This window comes from Glycine max, chromosome 10 (assembly GCF_000004515.6).
Source record: "Glycine max cultivar Williams 82 chromosome 10, Glycine_max_v4.0, whole genome shotgun sequence".
Classification (NCBI taxonomy): Eukaryota; Viridiplantae; Streptophyta; class Magnoliopsida; order Fabales; family Fabaceae; genus Glycine; species Glycine max.
The window spans coordinates 10464659-10491168 of record NC_038246.2 but is presented as its reverse complement, the minus strand read 5'-3'; the positions used below and the strand labels follow the sequence as shown (position 1 = coordinate 10491168).

General features: G+C 36.2%; 2 protein-coding genes across 2 annotated transcripts; one reads left to right on the top strand and one right to left on the bottom strand.

Annotated features, from left to right (window-relative positions):
• Positions 1-1719: 1719 nt before the first annotated feature.
• On the bottom strand, positions 1720-2715 carry LOC102667760 (uncharacterized). The gene has a single exon (XM_006607015.1). The coding sequence runs from the start codon at positions 2713-2715 to the stop codon at positions 1720-1722; it is 996 nt and encodes a 331-aa protein (XP_006607078.1).
• A 22124-nt stretch (positions 2716-24839) lies between these two features.
• LOC106794757 (uncharacterized) lies at positions 24840-26257 on the top strand. Its single transcript, XM_014762640.1, has 3 exons — positions 24840-25368; positions 25559-25598; positions 25957-26257. The coding sequence occupies exons 1-3, from the start codon at positions 24840-24842 to the stop codon at positions 26255-26257; spliced, it is 870 nt and encodes a 289-aa protein (XP_014618126.1).
• The last annotated feature ends 253 nt before the right edge of the window (positions 26258-26510 follow it).

The window sequence follows — 26510 nt, the reverse complement described above, 5'->3', positions numbered from 1 at the left end:
AAATAGCTTTCAACGTCCAAGAACAATTTTTCCCCGGCTGGAAGTTATCTGCATTATTATTTTTCATATAATAAATGTGTATCCAATGAATCCACAACTTATCCTTTTTCTCCCAAATATTCCAAAGAAGTTTACCAATTGTAGCTTTATTCCAATCCTCAAGACCAATCAGATTCAGCCCACCTGCATTTTTTGGATCACAAATATGATCCCAAGAAATAGGGGCTTTCCTACTGTTACTGCTCTTACCTGTCTAAAGAAAACTTCTGCAAATCCCTTCAATATGCTTCACCACTTTCTTAGGCAAAGGAAAGATTTGGAGCCAATAATTTGCGATGGCAAATAACACGCTGTTAATTAATTGCACTCTGCCAGCATATGATAGCAGTTTGGAGCTCCAATGTTGAACTCTTTTCAACATCTTATCGATCAAAGGTTGACAATTACTAATAGTGAGCTTTTTGCTGTCAAGAGGAACACCAAGGTACTTAAAAGGCATTTTACCAACCAAAAAACCAGATTCCTGCTGCATTTTAACTTGAGTATCCTCATTCACCCCTCCAAAATAGATTTTACTCTTGGAATGACTTATCTGAAGACCTGTTGCTTCTGAAAACTCTTTCATTTTGTTCATCATCAGCTTCATTGATCCACAATCCCCTCTTAAGAAAATCAGAATATCGTCTGCAAAACACAAATTAATAAGTTTCAGCTTCTCACACTTAGGGTGGTAATTGAAGTTATGGTTTGAACCAAGGCCATGAAGCACTCTATGGAGGTATTCCATAACAAGAACAAAGAGGAGAGGAGAAATTGGATCACCTTGCCTCAACCCTCTTTGAGCTTTTAAAATACCCGTTGGAGCACCATTAAGGGAGAATCTGTAGGAAACAAAATTAACACAAGCCATCACCCAGCCTATAAACTTCTGAGGAAATCCCAAATCCACCATAATATGCTGCAATGCTTGCCACTCAACCGTATCATAGGCCTTCTGAATATCCATTTGCACCAAGCATCTAGGAGACACATTTTTCCTACCATACCCTCTCACTAGCTCCTGAGCGAGAAGAATATTGTCCTGGATATTCCTACCAGGAATAAATGCTGATTGAGTGTCTTCCACCACACTATTTATTACAGCACTCAGTCTGCTAGTCAATATCTTCGAGATCACCTTATATATTGTACTACAACAGGATATTGGTCTCATGTCTTTGATGGTTTTTGCCTCCGGGGACTTAGGGATCAGAGAAACAATAGAGCAATTTACAGCTTTGTACAACTTACTAGTATTAAAAAATTCCAGAATAGCATTCTGCACATCATATTTAACAATGGGCCAGGCTGCTTTGAAAAAATGTGAAGTGAATCCATCTAAACCAGGAGCTTTGGTCTCACCAATATTCACTAAAGCATTCCAAATTTCTTTTAGGTCAATAGGTCTAATGAGCTGCTGAGCAAGATCTCTAGACAAAGTTTTACCAACTCTCAAAACAGGGATATCAATTTCTTTCAAATCAGTTTCTTTAGTACCTACCAACTTTTTGTAAAAGCTCACAATCTCTTTTTCAATACTCTCTTGTGTGCACAACAAATTTCCATCTAAATCTGTCAAAGTATAGATTCCTTTATTCTTATTTTTTTCCTTCACAGTTGCATGGAAATAAGCATTATTGTTGTCACCAAGCTTAAGCCAATTGACTTTAGATTTTTGCATCAGAATGTCTTCTGCTTCACTTCCTTCAACAGCAAATTATCAAAAGGATTATGTTGCAGTAAATTTTGGACCTGATGTAACTCCTGCCTAACTTGCTGGATTTGATTTTGCATATTGGTGAACTGTCTAGACAGAGGTCTTAAAACAATTTGGAGCCTTTTAAGCTTGTACCAAAGTTTTTCCATAGAAGTCCCTCTAGATTCCACATGCCAGCTACTAGCAACCAACTGCATAAAAGATGGATCCTTACTGATACAGTTGATAAATCTAAACAAGTAAACTCTTCTAGGCTTTTGAATCTGCAGGCCAATTTTGATAGGAGAGTGGTCTGAAATATTAGGATCTAAAACTTCATAAGAGGCATCTTGATACTTCTGAAACCAATCAACATTACCAATAACTCTGTCAATCCGAGAGTAAATCACATCAACAACATGCTTATTCGACCAAGTGTAATGGTTCCCTTTCATATCAGCTTCAAACAATCCCATATTTGACATCATGGTTTTAAGGTCCCTAACTTTGGTCTCAACAACATTATTACCACCAATTCTATCCTGACTATCCAGAACATTATTAAAATCACCAATCACAATCCAAGGCCCATTCAGATTTCTACCAATGTCCTCAATTTTGTTCCACAACTCCTTCCTTCTATCCAGTTGATTAAAAGCATAAATCACCAAAGCTACAAACTTAAGAGATTGATCCAAGGAGTATAATTCCACATGAATGAATTGCTCATCAGTTTGAATAAGTTTCAGATTCACTTCCCTGTGGTCCCATAACAACCAGATTCTCCCATTCTCATGTCTATCATAATTGTCCATATAATTCCAACTGCCACCTATTTTATTCCTTACTTTCTTAGCATTATGCATTTTAACTCTAGTCTCTAGTAAAGCCACTATAGGAACATTAAAAGAATGGAGGTAGGAGCTAACCTCTTTATTCCTAGCTACCTTGTTAATGCCCCTCACATTCCAACTCACCATCATTTGTCAAGTTGTGTTGTTCCCCTTAGGACAATCTCCAATCCTAAGTGGGGTGAAAATGTTTGAGTTTTGATAAGGCCCAAATGAACTTTTAGGAGTATGGATCATAGCTCTTTTACCTCTATCCACTTTTCCTGATGTAACAACTGTCCACTCATTCAGTGTCTCTTTATGTGGCTCATCTTGCTCTCTTTGTGGTTCTTCCTGTTTCTTTTGTGGTTCTTCTTGCTTCTTTTGTGGTTCTTCTTGCTATTCTGCACTCTTAATGACAACATTCATAGGCTTCTCTTCATTCTGTGTCGCCTCATTTTGCTTGGTAGGTTTCCACACCTTTTCTTATTGTATGTATTAATTCTTATTGTATTTTAATTTTATTATGTATCTTGATCTCTTGATTATTGGGATCACTTATTTTTAGGATAGATAGTTGTATCAAATATGTCAGGAAAAGCTATAAGAGAAATCTTAGTTAGGTGGTTGGATGACCTTGTATATATATCTATCGAATGTTTCTAATAGAGGCAGAACAACAAGGAGGAGGTGAAGCAAAAGCTAAGGAGAATGAAACCCAAGATGTCGCTGAAGATCAAGGAGGAGGTCAAAAAGTAGTTTGACGTCGATTTCTTGGCGGTGGCTTGATACCCCGAGTGAGTGGCCAACATTGTGTCGATCCCTTAGAATGATGGGAAGGAACGAATGTGTGTGGACTATCGGGACCTGAATCGAGCCAGTCCCAAAGATAATTTTCCTCTGCCACACATCGATGTCCTCGTAGACAACGCAGCCAATTTGGCTTTGTTTTCCTTCATGGAGGGTTTCTCAGGCTACAATCAAATAAAGATGGCGCCAGAAGATACAGAAAAGACCACGTTTGTTACCCTGTGGGGAATGTTCTGCTATAAGGTGATGTCCTTTGGGCTCAAGAACGCCGAGGCAGCCTATCAACGGGCTATGGTGGCTTTGTTCCATAACATGATGCACCGAGAAATCGAAGTCTACGTAGACGACATGATTGCCAAGTCCAAAACTGAGGAAGAACACCTCGTCAACTTGCGAAGGTTGTTCGAGAGGCTTAGGAGGTATCAATTGAGGTTAAACCCCGCTAAGTGCACCTTCGGGGTCAAGTCGGGAAAGCTGTTGGGTTTCATTGTAAGTCAGAAGGAAATAGAGGTGGACCCCGAAAAAGTAAAATCCATCCTTGAGATGCCAAAACCCCGAATCGAGAAGCAGGTCCGAGGTTTCTTGGGGCGTTTAAAATACATTGCCAGATTCATATCACAACTCACAGCTACCTGTGAGCCACTTTTCAAACTCTTACGCAAGAACCAGTCCGTTCACTGGGACAATGACTGTCAAGAGGCGTTTGAAAAGATCAAATGGCGCCTCATGAACCCTCCCGTACTTATGCCGCCGATGCCCGGGGGACCTCTCATCCTGTACATGACAGTTTTGGACGAGTCGATGGGGTGCATGCTGGGGCAGCATGATGAGTCGGGAAAAAGGGAGCGAGTCATCTACAACTTAAGTAAGAAATTCACGGCCTGTGAGATGAACTACTCCCTGCTGGAAAGGACATGTTACGCTTTGGTATGGGCATCCCATCGACTAAGACAGTACATGCTGAGCCATACCACCTGGCTGGTATCCAAGATGGACCCGGTCAAGTACATCTTTGAGAAGCCCGCTCTCACGGGGCGGATCGCTCGGTGACAGGTTTTGCTATCCGAGTTCGACATAGTCTACGTAACCCAAAAAGCGATAAAGGGAAGCGCCTTGGCAGACTATTTGGCTCAGCAGCCTCTCAATGATTATCAACCCATGCATCCCGAGTTCCCAGATGAGGACATCATGGCCTTATTTGAAGAGAAGCTAGAAAAGGACAGGGACAAGTGGATCGTGTGGTTCGATGGAGCATCTAACATTCTGGGCCATGGTGTTGGGGCGGAATTGGTCTCTCCGGACAATCAATGCATACCTTTCACGGCCAGACTTGGTTTCGACTGCACCAATAACATGGTTGAATACGAAGCATGTGCCCTGGATGTCTAGGCAGCAATTGACTTCAACGTCAAACTGCTCAAGGTGTACGGAGACTCGGCACTGGTGATTCACCAGCTAAAAGGAGAGTGGGAAACTAGGGATCACAAGCTAATACCCTACCAGACCTACATCAAGGAGTTGGCTGAGTTCTTTGATGAGATCTCTTTCCATCACGTTCCCCGAGAGGAAAACCAAATGGTCGATGTGCTCGCCACTTTAGCGTCCATGTTCCAGCTGACACCGCATGGAGACCTACCATACATAGAGTTCAGGTGTCGCGGCAGGCCCGCATATTGTTGTTTGGTAGAGGAGGAGCAGGACGGTAAACCTTGGTATTTTGATATCAAGCGATACATTGAAAGCAAATAGTACCCACCGGAAGCTTCCGAAAAAGACAAGAGGATGTTAAGGAGGTTGGCGGCCGGTTTCTTTTAAAGCGGGGGCATACTATACAAGAGAAACCATGACATGGTGTTGCTCCGATGCGTGAACACTAAGGAAGCTGGACGCATGCTGGAGGAGTTCCATGAAAGCTCTTTCGGTACGCATGCTAACGGGCATGCCATGGCTAGGAAGATCCTGAGGGAGGGCTATTATTGGCTCACCATGGAAAGCGACTATTGCCTCCATGTAAGGAAGTGTCACAAATGCCAGACGTTTGCAAACAATGTCAACGCTCCGCCCTTGCCATTGAATGTATTGGCCGCACCGTGGCCCTTTTCCATGTGGGGGATAGATGTGATCTGAGCCATAGAACCAAGGCTACGAACGGACATCATTTCATCTTGGTGTCAATCGATTACTTCACCAAATGGGTCGAAGCTGCCTCATACGCTAGTGTCACAAGGAGTGTGGTGGTTAGGTTCATCAAGAGGGAGATAATCTTCCGGTATGGTTTGCCAAGGAAGATTATAACAAACAACGACACCAATTTTAATAATAAAATGATGGGGGAAATGTGCAAGGAATTTAAGATCCAACACCATAATTCCACACCCTACACACCCAAGATGAATAGAGCAGTGAAGGCAGCCAACAAGAATATCAAGAAGATTATTCAGAAGATGACCGTGTCATACAAGGACTGGCACAAGATGCTCCCTTTCGTGCTACATGGTTACCAAACTACGAAGGGCCCTTCGTGGTAAAAAAGGCTTTCTCCTGAGGGGCCCTTGTGCTCACTAACATGGATGACGAGGAACTACCTTCACCCGTAAATGCCAATGTCGTCAAGTGATAGTATGCTTGAGACTTGGGGCAATTAGGAGATTCGTTGCATGTTTAACTTTTTGTTGGTTTCCCCAAGGGATTCCTGTCCTCCGTAAATTGCCGTCGCGATCATTTAAAGAGCGCGAGATTGATGATTCGTTGTTTCAACCCTGGTTTTGTGCCTTTAAGGATGCATATTCTTTTTAAATGATTCAAGCCTTTTCGCTCGACCTATAGGGATGCTCTAAGTGCTTATTTAAAACTAAACCCAATGGGTTTTTGCTAAAGAATTATTGCCTTTGAAACTACCCATGCATACACATGCACATGCATTTTGTACCTTATGAATCGACAGACAGGGACATGATCATTTCGCGAGGTGGTCAATACAGCGTCAAATCCTAGACAGGGATGAACCAAGGTAAGTGGTAGCATGGCCATATTTTCACTGCATAAATGCCATTTCCTGTTTTCAGATGCTCGGGGACGGGTATGAACAGGCACTAGGCTGGTGGTCAGCAGATCATCATCCTGCGACTGGCTCCGCATGTTGAGGAGGCCCTGTTAAGAGACAACCTAGTATCCTTTAAAGCTTCTGTCTTTTTATATGCCTAAGTTATCCTATGGACTCCGAGCAAACGAGCACGGACCCATAGGTGAACGCATGATTTTCTTGTTTGAAAAAAAAAAGGATGCACATGTTTAGCTTGCCTGGGCAAGGTTAGCTCGCCTGGGCGAGCACCCCCTGCACGAGAAAGGTTAAAAGGAGAGGGAAGGGGTGAGTTTTTCACCCAAAACTTCTTCCTCTCATCCAAAAAACGTATGCTCACTGGATCCCTTTGATTTCCAGCCTTAGGTCACCATTTCTCAATGTTTTTTTATTCCATTTTGCGTTGTTATTCATCCCCAACAAGAGATGGCTCCGAAGAAGCTTTCCACAAAGAGGTCCAGGAGGGACGCCCATGGGGAAAGCTCCAGCGCCTCTGTGGAGTTTGACAGTCACCGATTCTGAAGTGCCGAACACCAGCAGCATTTTGAGGCCATCAAGGGATAGTCGTTCCATAGGGAGAGGCGCGTCCAGCTCATAAAGGATGAGTACTCAAACATCCAGGAGGAGATAGCACGCAGGCATTGGACACTAGTGACTCCCATGGCCAAGTTCGACCCTGAGATAGTCCTAGAGTTCTACGCTAATGCGTAGCCGACGGAGGAGGGAGTTCGAGATATGCGCTCGTGGGTAAGGGGTCAGTGGATTCCCTTTGGCATAGATGCCCTTAGGCAGTTCTTGGGCCACCCACTGATCTTGGAGGAGGACCATCGGTGCAAATTCAGCCAGAGAAGGGACTAGGCCTCCAGCTTTGACGAGGAGGCCATCGCCCAGCTGTTGTGCATCCCGGGGCAAGACTTTGCCCGGACCGCTGCGGGGAGGCGGGTGTGGATTATGAGCACCAGCTAGGCAAGTGAAGGATGACACACAACAGGCTGCGGATCCACCACCACCTCAGCAGCCCGATCCGGTCATACCACTGAGTGTGGAGCTGTATCTACGACATATGGTTCGCCAGCAGACGGCCAACCACCGCGGGCAGGTGCAATTGCATGAGTCCTTCTAGCATTTCAGCCTCAGCCAGTAGGGGCAGGGCTCCCCTGAGGAGGGAACCGGACCCGCAGGATCCCCGGGCGAAGCGGAGGAAGCCCACATGGATGAGGATATGACTGACCTGCTCAGTCACCTGGGAGAGGGCGGAGCTACACGACCAAATTCGCCGCACTTATGATTCCATGTCGTCTAACATCACTGCTTCCAGTTATTATTTTTGTTTCCATTACTGCTTTCAGTTATTGTTTTTGTTTCCATTACTGCTTTCAGTTATTATTTTTGTTTCCATTGTGATCTAACACTGCTGCTTTCAGTTATTGTGTTTGCTCCCACCGTGGTCCGGCATTACGTCTCTCAATTTGTTTTGTCATTGTTTTTTATTGCGACTTATCATTGCATTTTCTTCGTTTATTTTGACGTAGGTAGGCCTTGCGTACCCTCGTTCGCACGACTTTTCAGAAAAGAAAAAAAACATATGTGATCGTAGATATCAACTTTGTCAAAAAGAAAAACAAAATAAAAATAAATTAGTTAACTAAAAAGCCAACATGCTTTGGAAAAGAAATAACTTCTGGCTTTTCTTTGAAAGGAAAGATTTACTGATCGTGACATAAAGGCTTTGTTTAAAAAAATGTGTGTACGCACCTAAAGGGTGAATGCTGTGAAATTTTCCCTTAACGCAACGCCCAAGATAGACTCGAACAAATGTATGAATTGATAAAGGAGAATATTTTGGAAACACTGGGTTGACTTAAATAGGAAGAATGATGAATCCTGAGCCCTAATGTCGCATGACCACAAAAACTTGATGCTTGAGTGTCCACATAGGTGCATGCGTGACCAGTTTTGCATAAAATTTCTGAATCATCATCGTTGCGCGCGTATCATGGAAATAATGTGGGACATCCCTTTACCCCTGGACTGCTGACCAAACCAACACCCTGACAAATATCATGTCCAACCGTTCTACAAGCTCTGAGCCAAAAATACCAACTCACCATAAACATTGACCCAGGGTGAGAATGTCCATCTTTGCCCTCGGAAGAAAATAAAAAGAAAAGAAAAAAAGAGAAAAAAAGAAGAAGTTCCTGATCAAAGATCGGAAGAAGAGGAAAAGAAGAAAATTCCCAATCAAAGATTGGAAGAAAGCAAAAAAAAGAAGAAAGAAAAATTCTCGATCAAAGATCGGAAGAAAAAAAACAGAAATATACAGAAAAGTCTTTGGACTAGACAATATCTGAACAATACAAAATTGTCACAAGCAAACAAGAAAAGAAAGGAAACCACGGCTTGAAGTGGTCCTCTCCCTTTGATCACCAACCAAAATCCTGTGCACTGACGACTTTCTTGCCCCGCACTAAACAAAAACAGAAAAGGAAAAGGCCCAAACAACTCAGAGCCGAATTTCCCACCAAAACAACATTCCCGAAAAAGTCCTATTGATCCATGATCACGCGTATAATATTTAATTTGATTGGAAATGATTTGCAAAATCAAGTCATGACATATCTATGGTTCGGAATTAGGATAAAACACTTACCTGTGTGAGACTTATACACTTTGAGTGATTTTTCTTCTTTTTTGTTGGACCCAATGTTTCCTCTAAATGGTCGCTTAGAAGAAAATTTTATCAGCATACCCTCCTTTCCCCTGGTAGACACGATGTTTTTCTCCAAAAACTATATGTTGCTATGATCAATTGGAGGTTCTGTTTCTTTGCTATAGCATGTTCGCATTTTAGCGAACGAACTCCGAGACTATTTTAGTCTCACACAAAGTCAAGAGCTACGTTGGTCTGAGTTCCTCATCATAAATTGAGGATATGTAGGAGCAAAAGCCTCGCTTTTGTCGACCACCCCACTTTTTGCTATCGTGACCTGTGAGTCCGTTGGCACGCGGAGACGCCCTATACGGTAACCCGCACACACTCATTTGCTATCCATAAGACTGAAATCCCGATAGCATGCAGAGGCTAACATCGTCATCTGCACCTTCCCCAGAGATGTCAGCGTCTTCTGGCCGAGACTGCGAAAAAGTCTCATTTGCTATCCGTAAGACTCAAAGTCTGATAGCATGCAGTGACTAACGTCGTCATCTGCACCTTCCCCGAAGATGTCAGCAACTTTCGGCCGAGACTGAGAAAAAGTCGCATTTGTTATCCGTAAGACTCAAAGCTCGATAGAATGCAGTGACTAACATCATCATCTGCACCTTTCCCGAAGATATCAGCATCTTCCGGCCGAGACTACGAAAAAGTCTCATTTGCTATTCGTAAGACTCAAAGCCTGATAGCATGCAGTGACTAATGTCATCATCTACACCTTCCCCGGAAATTTTAGTGTCTTCCGACTGAGACTACGAAATAGTCTCATTTGCTATCCCTAAGACTCAAAGCCCGGTAGCATGCAGTGACTAACGTCGTCATCTGCACCTTCCTGGAGATGTCAGCGTCTTCCGGCCAAGACTACGAAAAAGTCTCATTTGTTATTCTTAAGACTCAAAGCCTGATAGCATTTTGTGACTAACGTCGTCATCTGCACCTTTTTCGGAGATGTCAGCGTCTTCCGGTCGAGACTACGAAAAAGTCTCATTTTGCTATCCGTCAGACTCAAGGGTCCGGTAGCACGTGGATATACCCCATGGTTATCCGCACCTTTATCATCCAGAGACAAACAAGTCCGATGACATCAGAATGATGATGGTCGGCCATTTCTAATCATTTTGAAGATTTTTGCAAGTTTTCCCAAATTTTTTCCTTTGCCATCCAGAGACGTCCAAGTCCGACAATGCGTTTCGCTGGTTGGGCTATTGATTGCTTGAGTGAGGATTCACTCGAACGAAATTAGTGTCTTATCTTTACTTCCATTTTATCTCCGATAAAAGATAAGTAAAGAGGGGCAACTATCATACCCTAATTTCGTTCGGGAACCATTGTTTGTCGGCATGCGACCTTCATTTGACCACCTCAAAATGTTTAACACCCATCGTTGTAGAATCCGTAAAGTTCTACGATGTTTAGGGAAGAAACCAGTCAAAAACACGAAAACAGGAGTGTATTTAGCAAAGTGGAGTGTGTGTAAATAAACTGTTACACTATAATTTCATCCGAGGACCATTGTTGATTGCTTCGGAAGGCTTAACACTCATCGCGGTGGAATTCGTAAAGTTTCGTGAGATTTTGGAAAGAAAACAGGCAAAAACATAAAAATAAGGGGTGAACTTATCAAGATAGGGTGTAAATAGAAATTCGAATCTAGGCCCTTCCGGAATATTTTGGAAGTTGGGTTGCTTAAGGAGGAAGCAACTGGGCGGCAAGCTCCTCCACGTTTTGTTGAAAAATGGTTTCTGGGGCTTCCGTAAAATTTTCGAAAATCTTGGGTAAGCATATTTCACTTAATATTGGTGAAAGGGAAGAGAAAAAACGTTGAAAATCAAATCCGAAAAACTTCCGTAAGGCTTCTGTAACATTCTGGGGCTTCCGTGGCTTCCGTAAAATTTCCGAAAATCTTGGGTAAGCATATTTCACTTAATATTGTTGAAAAGGGGGTGAACTTAGTAATTGGGGTGCGCTTAGAAATTTTCCTCAAGAAGCCTCTGGGCGGCAAGCACCTCCCTTTTTCCCTGTAAATAGGGGAGGGGGGCTGTTTCAAAAATATTCATGACCCATAGGCTATGTATTTCAGCTATTTTGGGTAAAAAAACACGTTTACGTGAAGAAGAATCAAGTCAAAGTGCTTCCGTAACGCTTCTGAGACGTTTCCGTGAGTAAATCTGTGAAGATTTTCCTGCGTTCTTCATCCGTTCTTTGTTCTTCAACTGGTAAGTGTTCGAATCTGAGACTTTCAATTCATTTCTTGTTTTGTTTGCTTTCATCTTCATCTCGTTCACTTTCGATTTTCTTTTCTTCCGTTTTTAACGTGCTTTAACCGTTTATTTAAGCCGTTATCTCGCCTAATAAATGAAAAATGAATTTCAACCGATCATTTGTGTTGTAATGTCGTTAAATCACTGTTAAAGCAAAATCTAACCGATCGTTCACGCTGTAACCTCGATTAAACAAAAAAAAAAGCAAAATAATAATAAAATAATCAAAATATCTTGAAAAAATAATAATAAAATAATAAAAATATCTTTGAATAAAATAATCAAAAAAATCAATCGGATGTTTTTCTTTGGAAGTTTCCTTGAATGAATTGACTAATAATCAAAGTGAAACTAAGGTTAAAATTTACTCACACATCAAGCTTTGTCCGTAAAAGTCACTTAAAACCGTTTTAAGGTCCAACGACTTAAACGGTCCTCTTTGCTTTTATCGGTTAACTTGGACCGTTCAAAAGCATAAAATCAACCCATAACTTTATCGCTTTTGCAAGAACTACGTAGATCTTATTTCCTCATCACAATTGAGGATGCGTAGGAGCAAAAGCCCCGCTTTTGTCGACCACCCCAAGAGATCGTTAATGATCCAACACCTTAATGTTTCTCTCCTTTCAAAAACAAGAGATCGTTAATGGTCCAACGTCTTAAAGTTTCTAAAATAAGAGATCGTTAATGGTCCAACACATTAACGTTTCTGTCCTTTCAAAAGAATCAAAAGATCGTTTAGTGGTCCAATGCCTTAAACTATTTTTTGTTCGGTTAAAATCGATCTTGCGGAAAAAGATCAAAACAATTTAACCAACATTTAGTTCTAAAATAAATTCAAATTGAGCTTAAAAAAATTCAAATTGAGCTTCAAACATAACTGAATTGACTTTCAGCTTGAAATTGGTTCATGAGCTTGAATTGAATTGACTTTCAGCTCTAAACCAAATTGGTTCATGAGCTTGAATTGAATTGAGTTTCAGCTTGAAAAAAAATAAATTCAAATTGAGCTTCAAACATAACTGATTCTTATCCAGTCAAATTGAGATAAACAAGTTCAACATGATATGACTCATTTCTCAGTGGTGCAAACTGCAATGGGAGTATAAAGTCAATTGTACCAAAAAATAATTGACATATAGTAAAAAAGATAAAAGTTAGGAACAAATTATTTTCAATACATTTTCTTTTATTGGTTGACATTCATTGGAAATGACAAAATTTGTTGGGTCCCACATCATATGTAATGATTTTCTCTCTCTTAAATTTGTAGTTTTCAATAAATTCCAACTAATTACAGATGGTGTGTTAGAAGGAGTATAGAAGGAGTATGCTAAAAACTATTTCATAGCCCTCCTTTGGTAATAAATTAACTATCATTTTCCATAATTAATTATTAAACCAAATTATTCTTCAAATAACAGATAAGACTGACGCTGTAAAAGAAAACTACCTGGAAAAAAACTCAGTACAGATATACATTTCTGTACCCAGAATGGTTTATATAGAAAATCATTTGCACATACCATATAAGGCATTCAATTGAGATTCACTTAATCTTGAAACCATTTTAATGCGGTCAAAATACAGGTCAGAAAGTCCACAGAGGCGCGCTTGGCTCACCATATCAGACTCTAGTTCGCCAAACCAAACCTTTTCCTATAAATTGAGCCTAACATCTCCTCTATGTTGCACATCAGTATTCATATTTCATATCATATAAGATAGCAAAGCCTATAACCCATGGAGTCAAACAACATGCCAGACTTGAACGGTGTCACTAAGAAGACTAAAGGTCGACAAAAGGTCCACACACACCTCCACTACTTGTCCAACCAAATTGCTATTGAGAAGAAGCGCTCAAAGGATTTAAATCATTTAGCGAAGGTTGCAGAGGATCAGTTCTGGTGGGCTAGGCCTATTGAAAGCATGACCGATTCCCAACTTGACAAGTATAAGAAGATGTTAGAGGAGTTTAAGAGACAACTCAAAGAAAAACGTGGGAACCTCAACTGATGATGCCCTATTTAAAGTTTTAGTCAATGTTTTTTAATTTAATATGTTTTAGAATGAGCACTAGCTTAATCAAATTAATGTTTGGGGTGTGGTTAGGATTGATTATCTAGGACTTATGTTTTCGTTATGTTGAATAGTCTTCATCATGTGTTGGTAAACTATGTTTCCTTTATGTTGTTTCTTTGCTTTGTTAGTGGAGTTTGTAATTGTGATGTAGTTTCTACATGATGTAGTGTTTGAATGATAGGGCATCTTAAATACATAAAAATCCAATTCTATTAGAAATTCCAACCTTTCGAACATTGGTTGGGGATTTTCATTTTCTCATCTTTAACTAAGGTAGGTTGAGTTTGGAGGTAAGCTTAAAATAGAACAGCACAAATAATTAAATCTCCATTCCATTTTGTAGGGGGTCAAAGAATAATTTAACATATTTTAAATAGATAAGTAAAATATTTAATTTATTTTAAGTAATTAAAATATATTTTTAATTATACTTTTAGTCTCCTAAATTTCAATTATGCCAATTGGATCCCCTACGTATCACAAATGTGTGATTTTAGTCCCTTAGATTTCAATTGTGACAATTGAGTGCCTTAGGTGTCTCTATTATGCGATTTTAGTACCTTAAAATTTATAATTGCACTATTAGAATTATCATTTTCCAGGGAAAAAATCACATTATTGTGATACCTTGGGGACTAAAATCCCACAATTACAATACTTAAATGAAATTTATACAATTGTGTACATGAGGACCCAATTGACGCAATTGATATATAGGGGACTAAAGTCACACATTTGTGATAGCTGAGGGATCCAACTAGCTCAATTGAAACTTTAGGTATTTCAATTCTCAATTGTGATACCTTAAGGACCAAAAGTATCATTAATCCAAAATGGAATTCATAAAATGCATGCAATCAATATTTTAAAATTTTTTATATTTTGTGTTTAGTCCCGACCATTTGGTTGGCTCTGTTAAGTGTTCATATGTCCATTAAATTTTTAAACAACAATTTGTGGTGGGTTTTAAAATCATCAATATTCATTTAGAATTTCAAATTAAAATTTCTAGCAGCTTAAAAACCGTCAAATCAATTAAAGAAAAAAAGAAAGAAAGAAAACATATTTGGAACATAAAGACAATTCACAATCCACAACCTCATGCCAACTCTTGACAATAATACATATGCACTAACCTTGAAAATTTTTTTTGGAAGAAAACACAATCTACAATCCAAAATCTCATGCAACTCTTCTCAATAATACATATGCATTTTCCAAGAAAATAGATCTAGTACATAAATCCCCAACTCTCATGCAACTCTTCACAATCCAAAATAAAAACAAAAACATCATTGGAACACAAGGATGATTCATTAAGGCCACAACTTTAACTTTCCCTTCAATGACAAGCACCTCATCAATTAAAGGAAAAAAAAACAAGTCCAAACACTTGAATTGAAGATGTCACAACCTTGACCATTTTTTCATAACTACCCCAATGCTACCCAAAACACAAAGGTAATTGAAGATGACCCTTTTATTATCCTTCCACAATGTTGTGTGCGGGTGAGGTGATAATTGTTTCTCACACTTTGTTTTTGTGAGCAATTAGCCTAACATTTTTAGGATTTTTGTTAATATTTGTTGCTATTGTGAATAAACTATTGTAAAAAATCATTTCAGAAAATAAAGAGAGAGTTTTTATTGTTTTGTTTTAAATTTTGATTTTACAAAGATATTTTTTAGTTTAAAGGATTGATAAGTTGCAGACTTAAGCTGACCATAGCAAGATGACCCTTCACCACAGCAAAAGAGGACCAGTTATCAAGTGAATGAATGTGAAGACTTGCCACAACGAATATGAATGTTGACGACTAAGATATTGAGCAAGCACTCGCCACAACGAGTACAACTCTCACCATAGAGAAAGGTGGTCATAGAGCAAGAAGATTGAAGTGAAGTATCATTTGCATAAGATGAAGCCTCGTTGTAGCAAGAAGTGTCCTCACTACAATGAAAGTCTAATGTGACAGAAAAAATATATAGATTTGGATCTAACTAAAATAACTTGTAACATCATAATTGACACCTTTTGTCATTTTTTCGATTCAGACTTATAGATTTGCATTTTTTCCTCTCTCTCTCTATTGTAACTTTTGATTTTAATGTTATTTTAGACCAAATCAGGATTCATTGGAGCTAAACATTGAAGTTGTTTATTGAATGAAGTAGTAACCAAGTATGTGATTCTTCATTTTCTGATTTATTTTCTTTGTTATACATGTGATCATATTCCAAATATTTGCTTAAATGCATGCTTAGGCTTGATCAAACTAGCTTTTAGGAATTGAATTGTGTTGAAAAAAATTGATTCTAGATTTGAATTGGAATTGTGTGAGAGCTTAATTTTAGGAATGAAATCAATTTTTGCATTGAAGAGATTCATTGTTCATGTTCTGAGTTCTTGGTTAAGTTACCTAAGGAATTAGGAATTTAACTTAGGAATTAAAGATTAATCACCTAAGGAATTAGGATTAATCAATTGAGCTGAATCTTGGTTGTATTGAACAAGGAAAATGATTAGAAATTGACTTCCATATGTTGAATGCTATGGAATTCAAGTCAGCAATGCCTTTTTTTCTTTGATTTCCATTTTTGCTCCAATTTTTTTTCAAAATCCACCAATTGTTCTTTTCTCGCTATAGCAAACTCGGGTCTTGCTACAACAAAATTCTCTTTTAAAACTGGAAAACATTGTCTCACTCACTAAAACAAATTGACAACACACTACAGTGAATGTTTTGGATTACATTTTTTGCTCAATTCCTAAATATTACACCAAGTCTTTGTGAATACTATACATAATACTTATTGTTTCTTTACTACTAGATTAGGTACACTTTCCTAGATCATGAGCCAACATGAAGGTGAGTCAGGTGATGTGTCAACCTCATCCGAGTGGGAAATGTGATTGGTTGAGAAGTGAACTTGAAGTTGGTGATATGAGTTAGGGGTCTCAAGAAACCCAAAAACATGTACTGAGAACAAAAGACCACACATATTTGGAGTCGAGTTTCTAAGGGGGGTGTCGAGCCTGCAACGAAGGCTTCAAAGGGTGCTTTTGGGTGCTGTTTGGAATCAGCATCGAGGAAAGGTTTGTAAACAGTCACGATTCAAAAGGAAGGAGAAGCCTTTAGGTTTAGGGTTAACAAGAATCAATTTTCTTGATTATATACAAATTTTAAATTAATAATAATTAGTGGTTTATATCCTAGCTATTGATTTATTTAAATGACATCTAAAGTTTTAAAACACTTGGTCCATGGTGTGGTTGCATTTAAATGGTTTTAGAAAATTTTAAAATACCAAAAATTGTAATTTAATTATTTAAATAAATACAACCAATTTTAAAACCACCAAAAAAATTTAAAAATTTTCACATATGCGTCAACACTTAATAGAGCCAACCTAATGGCAAGGACCAAATATAAAATAAAAAAAATCCAAGGACAAAAAGACAAGAAAAATCTTGCTAGGGACCCAAAAAAAATTTGAGTATATTTCAAGAACCAATTAGAGACTTAAACATTTTTAAAAAGTTAAATTAATTTTACAAGGTTATAATTAATCATTGAAGATTGTTTAAGTGCATCCATTATGTGGATATGATTAAGGCATTCTGTGTTTTTAATTTAATTGTTCAGCCACTTAAAGCAAAAAAAAAAAAAAAAACCTTTTTAATTATGAATTACCTTGCATTAACCTTTGACCCAAAAACAATAAATGAGTTTGTACTTGAATCCTGGAGCCTAAAAAGGAAAAAAAATGTATACCTTACTTTAGGGAATAGAAAAGCATATCATATGGTTTGAGGCAAATTTGTTCCAAATTTGGGGGAGTTTGTTTTGTAATGCTCAAGGGATTGTGGTAAAACAAAAGCAAACACATTTGGGACAGCTACAATGTTTTAAAAAAATAGAAAATCAATCAAATTCAAAAACAAGTTCAAGTTGTTGTTGCTATTTTAAATTTGTGAATAAAATGTTGGGAAACAGTGTTTGGAATTGTTTGTCTCATGAATTGAAAAGGAAATTAGTTAGTGTTCTCCAAGACCCTTAGGTGCTTTGATTTCTAGGATATAAAAAAACAATTTTCCTTTGTAGCCTAGCCAAATTACAACTTTAATAAAGTCCTTACTTATCCATGTTGTGTGTGTGCAATTGCATTGAATGAGATGGTATGCAAAGTAGGGATTGTGTAATTCCAATTGGGATTGATTGAATATCGTGTGCAGCTGAAACACTTGTGTACTTAAGTAAAATACTAGCCTTGTGAGAAATGAATTGTATTTTTTATCTTTTCTTTGCCAATTGCCATTCTTGTTGATCCCTTGAACTCTTGAGTTCATTTCTTTTATGATTCTATATATCAAAATCACCATAACAAGTGTGATTTTGAGATCGTGTGAACTTGTTTTGTTTTGGTGAACATGCTTATGTTTTGGGAATTGTAATTGATCCTAGTCCTTAGTCTTGTCATTAATTTAACTTATTTTAGTTTATTTTACTTTTTCTTGAGGACAAGCAAAGCTTTAAGTTTCAGGGAGTTTGATAATGGTTGTGCATTCCTATATTTGCAATCTATTTCACAACAATTATCTCACTTTTCCTTGAATCGTAGCTAAGTTTGCCCTTGTTTAAGTTAGGGAATATATATAATTAGTTAGATATTTTCATATAGTTAAAATTTAGAAAATTTATTAGCTTTTACATGTTTTTACAGTGATTTAGTCATTTTAGTGCACCTGGAAAGAAATTAAGGGTTTGGAAGTGAAAATTGATCACTCAATGAGTTTGCCAAGTAGCTTAACTAGGAAGCCATATTAGAAGAAGACACGTGGTAGCTGGTGGCTAAGCGAGAAGTCTATCTCTCTAAGCAGATTTCTCTTGAAGAAGCCATGTCAACAACATCAAGGCTCGTTGAGTGAGGCAACCTCTTTGGAAGAAGAAAAAAAGTGATCCCATGAAAAATTCACTTACTGTGCTTTAATGAGGAAACAACAAAACAAAGATATTGCATGGAATTTGGATCCACTCATCATTGGAGACATTCAATATCAATCTAGGGTTGCGTGTGTAGCGGTTAGAGACTCAAGAACTTACTCTCTTTTACTTCCTTCACCAATCTTCCATTTTTTTTAACTTTCCCTTGTATGTTTTGGTAGCTTCTCATGACAATGACAAGTTAATCTCTTTGAAGTTGAGGATTTTGTGTACTAGCAAATCTCATGTAACTATATCTACTATCTATTTAATGATTATTCAATAATATATAATGTTATTTCTCTGCTTTTAATGTTTGTTCTTGGCTTGATCACCCAAACACTTATTTGTATGTTTCATTGTCATTAGAAAATGCTTTAAAACTGAGATTTGAGAATACTATATAATGAATGTCTCATTTGGGGATAAAGTAATGTTTATTATTCTCTTGGCAATCCTTTCTCTTAAATAAATCATTTAACTTAACTTGCTTAGCAGTTAGGAGTAGAGTTAAGTGATTTAGCCTCTTTTACTTGAGAAATCAAGGTTAGAAGACTTGAGTGGATTGAGATATTGTTATGGTTCTCATTAAATAGATAAAATTCATTTTTTATCAAGATGTTTGCCAAGTACCACTAAAAACCCTAACTAGTTTGTTTAATTGTTGTTTCCAATTACTGCACATCAACTGTTTGATATATTGTCTTTGTGGAATGTACCTTATTTTTAGTAGTTTAATTTTAGAGTTGAACTTCAATTTATTGCAACCTTATCTCAAAAGAAGAAATTACCATTGCTTAGTTGTTGAGTTTACACAAAAAAGCTTAGTACAAACAAGTCCTTGAAGAGACAGTCTTTCTACTTACTATTGAAAATACTACACTAATTGGTACTTTTGTCAATGATGTAATAAGTTTTCCGGCATCGTTGTCGGGGACTTGTTTCTCGTATTAGGTAACTTATGCTAATTTCATATTCTATGCAATGATTCATTATTCTTCAATTCTTTGCTTTTAAATTCTGTTTTTGTATTACTCTTGAGTACTTTGCTAACATGTTCTGTAGATGCTTTGTTCCATGTATGTGAGGTAGAGTTTCTTAAGAAGATCTAGTCCCTTTGGATCAAGAGATTCAAAGAACTTGTAGAAGAAACAATGCCTTAAGGAAGAAGCAAAAGCAAAAAGAGAATAGGGCTAAGAAAACAACTCGACAAGCTTCATCTTCTTCACCACACAACCACAACCACGACCTACACCTCCACCACACTTTCCATTACTCTTACCTCTTCCTATCTTTGAGGAGCCTGAAATGGCGGAAGCAGAACATCCTAGAAGGACACTTGGAGACTATATTGCACATGTTGTGCAAAGGCACTTCATATTGGAATGTGTTATTTTGGCTATTAAAGGTTGTAGTGTCAATCTATAATTAGGATTGCTCCCTTCAATCGGTCTTAGCACATCTCTCAATTTCATGTAAAAAAAGTTAATGGACCAGATTGGGTAATGCTCACCACCACTTACTAATATATTCACACAAAAAAGACCACTACTTATTAATATTTGAAAATGTTTAACTATACATTTTCATTCAATATTGTTACTTTTAGGTACACTAATTAGATTCAGTAAAAAAAAAAAAATACACTAATTAGAAATATTTATTATCATTGATTTATACATTAATTATCATCCATATATTTTTTGTATAAAATAATTAGAAAGTAAAGCTTTATTCTACTTTTTTTTATTGCAAAAGCTTTATTCACCTTTAACTTAATAAAAATATCTTATAAATTTAATATATTTCAAATTAATGTCAAATAAATACTCTTGTTTTTACTTTACGTATTATAAATCCTATAGTTTATGAAAAGTTGAATTCGAATGGAATTCGAATTTGGTCACTTTTCCCGTTTTCCATCCACGGAATATTTTATATGACATGATGTGGACATTTGATGAATAATAATATCTCTACTGATTATGAAACTACTTATACATTCATAAATATATATTAAATAAAAAACACACGAGTTGAAAATCTTTTTAGCATTCCATTGATTTGATCAAATTTATTTTATAGTTTCCTATTTATTGAAGGCGTACGTTAACGAGTAACGACTGATCCACATCCAATCGGGTTAGATTTAGAACCGTGGATTGCACAGGTCTCTGTTGTTATTTTAACAATATTAATATTAATTATTTTCATTTTATAAATTTTAAAAACATAATTTTTTTAAAAAAAAAAATTATCTACGTATTCATTTTTAAAATATTTACTTAACATTAATTTTATTATAGAAATTTGCTAGGATAAAAATTGATCATTTTTGTTTCTTTTAATATTTTAAATATTTACTTAATATCACAAAAAAAAACATAAAAATGATCAACAAAACAAAAATAATAGTTTTGTAAAAAAAGTTAAATTGCTTAAATTTAAATTCTTAACATTTTATACAAACTGCATTTCCTTAAATGATAATAATAATAAGGTTAAATTACTCATTTGATCCCTATAGTTTCATGATTCTTACTTTTTTAATCCATATAGTTTGAGAGTGGTCTTTTTAGTCCTCATAGTTTCATGATTTTTACTTTTTTAGTCCCTATAGTTTTTAAATTACAAAATTAAAATACAAACTATAAGGACTAAAAAGAACACTTTTAAATTATAGGGACTAAACAAGAATTAAAATATAAACTATAGGAACTAAAAAGACCACTTTTAAACTATATGGACTAAAAAGGTAAGAATCATGAAACTATAGGGACCAAATGAGTATTTTAACCTAATAATAATAATAATAATAATAATAATAATAATAATAAATATAAAATGATGAAAATATTTGCTTTTATCTTTTTCATAAAGGATTAATTTATAATAATTTTTTAACTTAATAATAATAATAATAGTAATAATAATAATATTATTATTATTATTATTATTATTATGATTATTATTATTAAGCCTCTTATACCAGCCTAAAGACTGTGTATGATTAGTCCATTCAAGATTCAAGTGTGTGTTTCGAATGTTTTAAGTTCTAACTAGTGTGAACATAATAATTTTTTGTTGATGATGTTCCCAGCAAAAAGATACTTCCCCTAATTTTTTACAATATTTTTTTGGTATATATATATATATATATATATATATATATATAGATTATATTTTTAATATTATTTTTTATTTAATAAGATTTAATTTTGTAGATAACAGTATTTAACATAATGACATTTTTCTTATTTTAAATAAATTTTTTATTTTTTTCTTTATAGACTTTAAGGTAGAGATAATTGCATTCTTTTTAACTTATATAGGATAAAAATTTCAAGTGTAATTGTTCAAGTAATATTTTGTTTTTATAATTAGTTATTGTTATTTTAAAAGTTAAAAATAGTTTCATTTGCAATAAAATAACTTTATTTTTTTAGAAATCAAATAACTTTATTAGTCTTTCATTTATACTGATTTAGTTTTAATTGAATTGAAAATTAAAATTTATTTATTAACTTTCGTCAACAAAGAAAATTTATTATAAACTTGATTTGAAAATTCTAGTGTAAATTTAATTATAGATAAGTATAGGCTTGAATATCTTTTTTATCTTTACAATTTAGTATTTTTTTTCATTTTCATTCTTAAAGCATTTTACATAACATTTTTTTTACTATTCAAAGCATTTTTTTACTATTCAAAGCACTATTTAAAGCTTTTTAAGAATAAAAAATAAAACGAACACATTTTATAATGATTAAAAGAAATCACAGGGACAAAAATGAAAAAAAATATTAAATTGTAAGAACGAAAAATATATTTAAATATATTTTTTATGTTATGAAAAATTCAAAAAGATATATTTTATATATATTGTTATTGTAATTAATATTTTATTATATAGATTAATAATATTTCGTATAAATTTATATATGTATACATTCCCCTGGGGAGCGGGGCTGGCTCAGTCCCTGGTTGCTAGCTTTTTCTTGTTTTACTCTCTCGTGTACAAAGCAAGCGGTATTAAAGTAGGAAAGGATCAAATTAACATAGCACCTAATAGCGTACAAAATTTAGACCACTACACTGTATGGATTTGTTGATATATATTTGGGGGGGAAAATGTATAAGTCTAGATCATAAAATTCAATCAATAACTCACTAATTCAGGTTGTAACCCATTGACATAGTATTATATATAGTCAATCATTGGTCTGAGTTTTATAACATTGTTTCTAACACTCTGTTAATCATTTAAGTTGTTTATTCCCTAATAGAAAAGTAATTAGTTTGTCTCCTAGGGATAGGGGAAGATACCTTTGTGTGATTGAGTTAAGACTAACAATACTACAAAGATGACATTTCACGTTGAAAATCTATATTGGTTGTTTAACAATATCAATAAAGAAAGACGGTATCGATTTTTTATTTATTTAAATCAATCATTATATTGATGAAAATATTATTTGATTTGTTGGGACCAGTGTTGTCAAATGGCGGCGATGGCAGTGCCATGGCGGAAAGGCGTGACGGTTTTTTGAAAAAACGCCACCGAATAGCGGTGGCGTGGCGGGTTGCGAATGGCGACGCCATGGCGGTCATGGCGGTTATGGCGGCATGGCGGAAATAACATTTTTTTTTTGTTTTTTTTCCACGGTAGGAATTGGGCTGACCCGACCCAACCCTACCCGGTAAGTTAATCAAAAGCGCAGCCCTCCCCTCCCATGCAGGTTGAATCAGAATTAAGAACGCAGCCTTCCTCCAACTAAAAGACCAACCCCCGCACCCAGTCGCGACCCCCCGCACGCAGAGCGCAGCCAGCAGTGACGACCCCACGGTGGTGACAAGCACCGGCATGAATGGCGGCGACTACCCTCACGAAGGCAGTGAACATCGCGGTGTTTATGAAGTGGTGCGTGCTAGCTTTAATTTTTTTTTTAATTTTGTTTTTGTTGTTTGACACTCCTTAGCTTTTCTTTTTCCTTTTTCTATTTGACACCCTCTTTTTACTTTTGACAGTCCCATTTTTATTTTTTTTCTATTTGACACCACAATTTTTTTTCTGTTCAGTCCTCTTTTAAATGACTGAACCATCATCCGATGCTACTACTACAAGTGCAACGAGGAAAAATAAGACAGACCCAAGCTGGAAATATTGTCATCCACTGGTGGAAGGAATACAAACACAATTGTTTGTAATTTCTGTGAAAAAATCGCAAAGGGAGGAATAATCAGAGTCAAACAACACCTGTTTGGGAAGTTGGGTAACATTGCAGCTTGCAAGAAAACTCCACCAAATGTAGTCGAAGAGTTGAAGGAATATATGACTACCCAAAAAAGTGGGACCAGTTACAGTACTTCTGGCAGTGGTAATATGGAAAATATAAAAGATTTTGAATTTGGTGAACCAATTGGATGTGATGGAAGTGAAGATGATGAGTTTGCGGACTCTTGTAATGCTACTGCAAGTGCAAAGACAAAGTGTGGGACTAAAAAAGGACCAATGGACAAATTTTGTAAGAATTCAGAAAATGCAATCAATCGGAGAAAAATGGAGATGTTGAGGCAAATGAACATACGAGGGTCAATGGATAAGAATGAAGTATTGAAGGTGCATCAACATATTGCTCGCTTTTGGTACCAAGCGGTTTGTCATTCAACCTCATTAAATTGAAAAGCTTTGAGAATATGGTTGCAGCCTTTCATCAATATGAGCCACATTTGCCCATTCCTAGCTATCATGACATCAGAGTTCTACTCCTGAAGAAGGAAGTTGAATATACTGAAAATTTGATGAAAGACCATAGGGAGCAATAGGTCAAGTACGGTTGTACTATTGTGTTTGATGCATGGACTGATCAGAAACAAAGATGCATCATTAATTTTTTGATTAACTCTCAAGTTGGTACCATGTTTTTGAAGTCTGTTGATGGCTTTGATTTTTTAAAGACAACTGAAAATATTTTTGAGGTCCTTGATGCCATTGTGGAGGATGTTGGAGAAGAGAATGTTGTTCAAGTTGTAACCGATAATGGGAGCAACTATGTTTTAGAGGGTAAGTTGTTGGAGGAGAAAAGGAAACATATTTATTGGACTCCTTGTGCAACTTATTGTATTGATTTGATGCTTGAAGATATTGGGAAGCTCCCTAGATAAGGAAGATAATTAGAAGAGAAATTAATCTAGTTGGGTTTATCTATGCCCATTCTAGTACCTTAAGTTTGTTGAAAAATTTTATAAACAAGAGGGAATTGGTGAGACATGCTATTACTAGATTTGCCACTTCTTATCTAACCTTAGAAAGGCTCCATAAAGAGAAAACCAATATTAGAAAGATGTTTACTTCTGATGAATGGACCTTCAACAAGCTATCTAAGGAGCCTAAGGGAAAAGAAGCTGCAAAGGTAGTGCTCATGCCTTTTTTTTGGAATAGTGTGGTTTACACTCTTAAAGTCATGGCTCCACTTGTGAAAGTGCTTTGTCTTGTGGATGGTGAAAGGAAACCAGCCATGGGATATATTTATGAAGCAATGGACAAGGCAAAAGAAACAATTATCAAGTCTTTCAACAACAATGAAAGCAAGTACAAAGATGTATTTGCAATCATTGATAAAAGATGGAATTTTCAGCTTCATAGGTCATTGCATGTAGCTGGCCACTTCTTAAATCCAAAGTTCTTTTATGACAACACTGACTTGGAGTTTGATTTTGAGGTCACCAATGGTTTGTTTGAGTGCATTAAGAAGTTAATTCCACAATTTGATGTGCAACAGAAAATTCTAACCGAGTTGCATCTTTACAAGATTGGTGCTGAACACTTTGGTTCTGACTTTGCAATGGCTCAAAGGAAAACCCATTCTCCTAGTAAGAAACTTTTACCATATGACAAATACAAATACTATACTATTTTTTTATGTATTAATGTTATAATTCAGAATTCTAAGTTATGCTCTTAGTTGGTAATTGGTATTGCAGCATATTGGTGGCGAATGTTTGGGTCACAAACTCCAAATTTGCAAAAGCTAGCTATTAAAATTTTGAGTTTGACTTGCAGTGTTTCAGGATGTGAAAGAAATTGGAGTGTGTTTGAGCAAGTAATTGTGACAAAACTCTAACTATACTTTTTAATTTTATTTAATTTTGATGATCAAGTTTTATTTGGAGTATATTTGAGATTGAAATCAACATTTATTTGTTATGTTGTAGATTCATTCCAAAAAATGAAATAGGCTTGAGCACAAGAGGTTGCATGATTTGGTGTTTGTCAAATACAACCAACAATTGAAGCAAAGATATAATGAAAGAGATGAAATTGATCCAATTTCTCTTAATGATATTGATGTGTGCAATGAATGGGTCGTGGGAGAGATGGATCAAGATGATGATAATGATGCTGGAAATGATTTGGTATTTGAAGATGATGATGCTCTAAATTAGGCAATTGTGTATCAGGCTTCGAGGGTTGGAGTGTAGGATGTATACTAGGCGGAAAAAGCAAAAAACAACAAGTGTTGCTGCTACCCAAACTTCTAAAAAGCAGGCAATGGTTGTTGGATCTTCATCAAGGAAGCAAAAAGCAGTCCAAGAAAATGATGAGGATCTAGATTTTGAGGAGAATATTGATCTTGAATCTGAAGAAGAAGAAATCATGGTCAATTTTGAGGCATCTGATGGGGAAGAGGGAGAGGGAGATGCTCCATTACCATATGATAATAATGAAGATGATTATGTTGGGATTGGAGAAGATGATTAGAGCCTGAACCTTCACTTTGCACTTTGCATTATGTTTTTTTCATTTTCTTATTTTGAACTCTTTAATGAGTTTATTTGGTGTTGGTACTTGATTATTGTATGAACTCATAAAACTTTTTTAGTTTATTTGAATGCAATCCATTATTTTTTTTCAATTTCAATGAGTTTATATATATGTATATATTTTTTTGTCCGCCATGAACCGCCATCCGCCATTAACATCATTGGTTGGGATAGACTAGAATGCTGACCTA

Coding starts and splice junctions, on each gene's coding strand:
- LOC102667760 (XM_006607015.1), bottom strand. CDS start 2,715: ATGGTGAGTTGGAATGTGAGGGGCATTAACAAGGTAGCTAGGAATAAA.
- LOC106794757 (XM_014762640.1), top strand. CDS start 24,840: ATGTTTACTTCTGATGAATGGACCTTCAACAAGCTATCTAAGGAGCCT. Junction 25,369..25,558: donor AAGGAAAACCCATTCTCCTA/GTAAGAAACTTT, acceptor TTTGACTTGCAG/TGTTTCAGGATGTGAAAGAA. Junction 25,599..25,956: donor ATTGGAGTGTGTTTGAGCAA/GTAATTGTGACA, acceptor ATTGTGTATCAG/GCTTCGAGGGTTGGAGTGTA.